A 6,561-nucleotide genomic window follows, 5' to 3' on the forward strand; every position below is an offset into this window, starting at 1 on the left:
AGAAATGAAATGTTCTTCAGTCTTGCTCCATATCTAATTGCTTTTGCATGTTGGCTTCTCCACCATAGATGGAAAGTATCAGAATTCTGATTAGCAGAGCAACAGAAAAAATGAATAGCAGGAATAGATATCATCATCAGTCATTTATGATGAAATGAGGAAAGGCATGGAAGGAAAGAGGGAGAATGAGTGCATCTAACAAAGTCCAGTTGAAATTTCTCTCTGTCTGGTAAGGTCTCCATTTCTGAACTATTTGAACATTATTAGAGGATATAGAACTTCATCCAGGGATGAAGGGGCCACTGAATACTGCATAATATTGACTTGGGTAGCAAACAAAGGGGCTGTGTAATTCTGAAAGACATTGTGATTGATAATTTGTTCTTTGAACCTCTTGCTTGATGCTTTAATAGAACAAATTTTTAGCTAACTGGATAAGTAGTGTTCCTTGATATTTACCATATGCTGCTTAACAAACAACCCATACGTCTTAGTGCCTTATAAAATTATTTATTTTGGTAACACACAAATCTAGATGCATTGTGAAAATCCTCATGTTTCCACATACATATGTAAGTACAGCAGTGCACAGATAAATGTGCGAGTGCACACAAAGGAAAACACTGGCATTTGATACCACTCAGAACCCCACTGATAAATTGATTGATTATATTAGATTGCACAAAGCATTTTATAGGACACATAAAAAGCCCCCAGCTTCCAAAGAAATAAGGGATGGGGATAAAGAAGATAGGAAAGCCAAGTAATTGCCCTACATCATAAAAAGGATCTGAAAGCTTATAAAATACCTGAATGCTTAAAAAACACATTGAGCACTTTGGACAGGAGCCATTTTGCAAGTTCAGAAACAGGAACCAAACAGGCAGTGCTGTAACAAGGCCTCACAGTTTGGGTTCTTAGGTCAAGAGGGACATGCAATCAAGATGTCCAGAAGGCAGTGAACCAGAGCTGGCAGGCCGGGATCCTCTCTCTCCAGCAGGACCTGAAGACAGAAAGACAAAGACCAGAGCCAAATTATATGCATTACTCTCCTCAGCTCTCTCTTCATCTTTGCTGTATCTTACAAGATCTCAGATTTGTCGGCAAGACTAGGAATATACCAATCCCTACTAGAATCCCTTATCTCTGGTTTTAACACTACCATCCCTCAGGCATAACCAGAAATCCCTTTTGGTCAAACTTTGGGTTTCTAGCTATGACCCTCATTGAGTCAGGGAAATTCTCTATCTCTTCATCCCCACAGATTTGCTGGCCTATCCTACATCACCTACTCTGCTAGACCTCAGTGATAATTAATCTCTCTAGCTTCATCAATTGCCTTTTGTTTCAGCATGTCCACCCAGAATGGTTTCCCACCCACAAACCAATCTTTCTTAGTGTTTTTGTTTGAGCAGTGGCCAGAGTCCATCTCAGTCTCTCAGTCATGTAATACTCCTCTGATCTCATGAAGCCCTTCCTGTATGGGTTGATCACTGAAATTCACTGGCAAAATTCAGCCTGATAAGGCTGTCGAGGCTCTATATCTACATGGAAAATACCTTGAAATCATCATCACGATCTCATTCCATTTCAGACCCTTATCCCCTGTGTATGTCCTCCTCAGTCTATAGTGGATTAGGACACAACTATACACTGGAAGCCAGTTCTACTCCTGCTACCTCAGGGACTTCAGTCTACCTGTTTCTTGATGTGAGGGCACTAGACAATTTATATAGAGCAAAACATTTAGTAACTTAAAGATTCACTGAGTAACCCCTAGGCACCATCTCTCAAGTCAGCCTTAGGAACTTGAATGCTTGGCTCCAAGGTAGTTAAAACACCATTTCTAGGTTCCTAGCTACTCATAGCTCATCACAAAGCTTCCCTCTGCCAAATATCTCTATATACCTGGCATGCCACGGGGCTGGTGACGTGTCTGCGAAGAATTTTTCAGAGCCAACAGAGCTTCAGCAGCTTCCAGCATCTCCTGCCACTCCAAAGTAGCAGAAACCGAAGCCTGGCTGGAGGCACTGGGGCCCTACAGAAGAAAGGATGGGAGAGAATGAAAACTAGGCAAATGTGTGTCCTCTTCTATGACAAGTGACCCTCTAGTACCCAGTTTCTCTCAGCTGCCCCCAACTCCGTCCAATCCACTTGTGTTCACATCTCCAAAGCCTCCCAACCTCCCATTGCTCTGAATCCAACGTCTTTGCCAGGACCTGTGGCTGCAGTAGCATAGGGTCAGTGGTGGTACAGGGCTCAAGAATCAGGCTTGGGCACCTGGAAGAAGATAAAGGGCCAGGGGATTAAAAAATACTCATGGAAATATACTACTAGTAGACAAAGTACCAAGAATTTGCAATACTGAGATTTGGCAATCCATATGATTGCATGGATATTTATCCTTGGGCTTTGGACAAGTCCTTTCTATTGGTTGGCTCATTTTCCTTTCTGTCCCTCTTTTACCTGCATCTCTGAGACAATAGTTTGTACTAGCTTTTTCCTCCCAGGGCTATGTGAAGAAGAAGAAGATGATGTTGGTGAATCACAGTGTCGGTGTTCTGGTTTGAAAGTAGCTGAAGGCATGGGAGTACCATCCCTTCTCCGGGACTGCATCTTGCCTCCACTTTTCCAATCACCTCTGACCATGAAAGACAATTCAAGTTCACCTCTAGGAATTTTTTCTTCTGTCCTTTACACAATTTCCCTGTGGCCCTCCTTATAATGTTTCCAGATTTCGACAGGACCTTTGTTCTTCATTTGTTAAAAAGTAGTAACATTCTTAACACTTTGAAGGCCTACTGTGTGACAGACCTTGTGTTCTCTTTTCAGTGCTATAGATGTAGACTATGTTCACCAACATGCTTGCTGGGAAACAGAGACTTGGAAAAACAGTCACTTGTCCAGACCTTCATGGATAGAAACTGTCAAAGCTGAGAGTTATCTGCCCTTGACTTACTTCTCCTTTCCCTACTCCTTTACCTCCTTCTTCCTGTTATCATCCTCCTGATGCTATCTCCCATGGCACTAAGCACAAGGTTGGAAATCCCCAAACGTAGTACATTCCATATTCCTTGTCCTACTCACATGCTTGGCATGGCAGAGGACCCATAGGGCTCCCCAGAAAGGGAAACCGTCAGTTGTTGCCCCATGGTCTCTGGAGTATACATCACAGATGTTGGTTCTGGGGGCTGACTCAGCAGCACAGGCCCTTGAGGGCTATCCTGAAGGGGCAGAGATCAAAGATGAGTATCAGGCACCCAGATGTCCATAAAGAGATAGAGGATGAGTGTATTTTGGATGAAAATAAGAACACATAAGTCAGAGTTGTGGAAACCTTGAAGACCATTCAACCTTATCCTTTACTCTGATTTGAATATACTGAGGTCCAGGAAGAAGTGATTTTTTCCAGTGCCACAAGAGTAGTAAGTCATAGGGTTAGAAATGGAAACTGTCTTTGGGATATAGTAGAAAGGGTCTGGGCAATGGTTGATGGGAAAATCCCCCTTGGGCAACAGATTCTTCTTACCTCCTGGGTTGCTGTGTCAACTTGGGCCTGGAGCTGATGCACCATGTTCTTTCCAGCTATAAAATAGTCACATATGGGTTGAAACTTACTCCCTTACTATCTCCTTTCTAACATACCCCACACCCATATTGAGGTCTCATTTCATTATTGATCTTTTCTGTTCCCCAATGCCTTGCCAAATAATTCCTTCCTGTACACACTTGGTACCTGACAATGATTTTTTCTTACACACCAGAGAGTTTTTGAAGGTCACACTGCAAGTCAGTGATGGGACTGATGATAGAAATATTCAGTCTCACTCCCCAAGTTCAGGTACCCTATCTAGTGAAAGACACTTACTGTGAACTCCTTCTTCCACAGTCAATTTCTTGAGATGCATGTGAGATTTAGGGGCAGTAGCCATAATCTTTCTCGGTCTCCGAATCAAGCGTCTCTTTATCTGTGTACTCTGCTCCTTCTTGGAGGCACTCACAACAGACAAGGCCTTACGTAGTTCCCTAAAGTAGGGGGGATTGAAGACCTAATGTTAGTTACATATAGAAGAAGCTTGATCACTTCATTTCCCAGACACTATACACAGAAAAAGACGGCACCATTTTGACACTCCCAAGATTTGAAGAGGCAGAAATGCTTTCATCCCCTTATTTGGATGTGCAATCTGCTGTTGTGTTGGGACTAAGTTGAATCTCCCAAAGTGCACCAGTCGCCATAACTTGCCTCATTGAAATGTCATACTTTGTTCATTGGCTCAGCTGGTATTTAATTGTGTCCAATGAAAAAATGCTACAGCAACCTGACAAGAGCTGTTTTAGAACATAAAAGAAAGAACTTCCATATTTATTTAATTTGTCCAACATTACTTTTATGAAGAAATAAAAGATGGCATAGGAAAAATTACCAACCAGTATGCCTCATGAACAAAGATGCAAACCTCTCATGAAATTTTAGCAGTTTTAATAAAAGAATGTATGAAAAACCCAATATCAAGCATAGCTTATCCTAGGAATGCAAGACAATTTCCATTTAAATACAAATACTGAAGCTGGGTCTAGAGGTATATGCCTGTATCCTAGCATTCAGAAGGCCCAGACAACTGGATGGCAACAGGTTTGAGTCCGGCTTTGGCTACACAGTGAATTTCAAAATAGCTTGGGCTAGAGTGAGACCTTGTCTCAAAAAAATACACCAATGAAATTTACTGTATTAGTAGGAGAAAATAAAAGAACAGCAGTTACCAAGATGTGTGACAGAAAAGACATTTAACAACATAAAAGCCCACACATGATAAATATGAAATTAAAAATTTGACAATATAAGAGCACAAGGACTTATCATCAATCCAATAAAATACATCAACCAAAAATATTCACTACTAGAAAAATAATTCACTACTAGATAAATAATTCTTTTTCATTAATATTTATAGTTGTAATACTATTTTTATTTATCATTCTAAATGATGGATTAGTTATGGCATTTTCACACATGTTTAGCATTGTACTTTACTCGTATACACTAACATTGCCCTCCATTGCTCGTTTTCTACCCGGTCCTCTTCTTACCCACAAACAGTTCCTCTTCTACTTTCATCACACACACACACACACGCATGCACACACACATACACACGCACACGTATACATGTATAATTGAATGTAGACTCTACACATGGGAAAAACATGATATTCATCTTTATTTTCCTTCATTACTCTCTTGTTTCCACCACCCTTTAGTTTCTTTTTTCCTAAACATTGTGTCTTTTACTTTGATGCATGTATCACTATACACATGCATACATGAATTTAATTGTGTTGATGAGAGAAAACATGTGATATTGAAAAGACGGGACACTCCAAGTAAACATTTAGAAATGAGCCATAATGTCTCTCTATACAGATTCTAAACATATGCACACATTAAACGTTAGCCCATGTCTGGCACATAGAGACAAAACCCTTAAAATAAATAAAAGGGATTTAGATTGGAAGGGAGGTATTAAAAGACTGTCCTTTAGTCATGTATTTTTAGTATATGTTTATTAATTCTTGGATAATTTCCTATATGTGTACAATGTACTTTGATCATATTCTACCTGACTCCTCTCCAGGTTCCTCCCAGACCAATCTCCACATCCACCATGTCCTCTTTTTTATATAGTATTTTATCAACATTGTGAGATATTAATACAATGCATTTTTCATATATTCATACCCCACTCCTCACCTAACTCTTCCTATGTCTACCATCTATCTCCCCACCCCCTCCAAACTCTGTGTCCTCTTTGTTTTTCTTTAATAATCCACTAAGATGAACTTGCAATCCAACTGTGGGGCCATCCACAGGTGCACGGCTGATTCGCCAAGGTCACAGTTTTTGAGAAAGCCAATCCTCGCTAACCCCCAAAGCTATCAACTCTCCATAATTCCTCAGGTAGGTGTGGAGACTCATGACCCCTCCCACAATCATGCTAGATTATTGACTGGCTTGACAGTCTGTAGGTTATGTGCTGTGAGTCCCTAAGGACAGAGACACTGTCACAGGCTGAAGACGCTGTTGCCTTGGTCTTTCCTGACTTTGTGGTCTCACAATCTCCATGCCTCCTCCTTCACAAAGTTCCCTGACCCTTGGCGTGGTGGGGGCAGGGTAGAAGGGAGTGGGAGGAAAGTGAGGGAAGTAGGCAAATGATACAGATATCTCATCTCATTTATAACTGAACACCCCATAGACAATGTTTTCTGCACTTTGACCAATTATGATAATTGCATTACATTGAACAAAAAAATCTCTGGATTATCTTCCTTTATAAGTGACATAATATTTAACACAGCCAATACTCCACATTCCATGTAAGAGTCATCGGTAAATGTTAGAAATGCTGTACAAGGTATTTGAATAGAAAATTTAGAATTCACATTACCACTAAAATTAAATATATAAGAAACAAAAAGCTAGCAGCTTAAATTGTTTTAAATGGCATCTTCAATAACATTAAATTAATGAAATATCTGTTAACAATATTGTCACAGTTATTG

At 40.3% G+C, this 6,561-nt stretch overlaps 1 protein-coding gene across 1 annotated transcript; it reads right to left on the bottom strand.

Moving 5' to 3' along the window:
* Positions 1-494: 494 nt before the first annotated feature.
* Positions 495-4,026, bottom strand: LOC101844794 (doublesex- and mab-3-related transcription factor C1; the record flags this gene model as incomplete). The annotated part of the gene is given in 6 exon segments (XM_013126513.3): positions 495-1,003; positions 1,909-2,038; positions 2,220-2,280; positions 3,088-3,224; positions 3,530-3,585; positions 3,869-4,026. Coding segments are annotated over 6 exon segments (628 nt in total), but the record flags the coding sequence as incomplete, so codon positions are not given.
* Between the last annotated feature and the right edge of the window lie 2,535 nt (positions 4,027-6,561).

Source organism: Mesocricetus auratus, unplaced genomic scaffold, assembly GCF_017639785.1.
Source record: "Mesocricetus auratus isolate SY011 unplaced genomic scaffold, BCM_Maur_2.0 contig_11378_pilon_obj, whole genome shotgun sequence".
In the NCBI taxonomy this organism is placed as follows: Eukaryota; Metazoa; Chordata; class Mammalia; order Rodentia; family Cricetidae; genus Mesocricetus; species Mesocricetus auratus.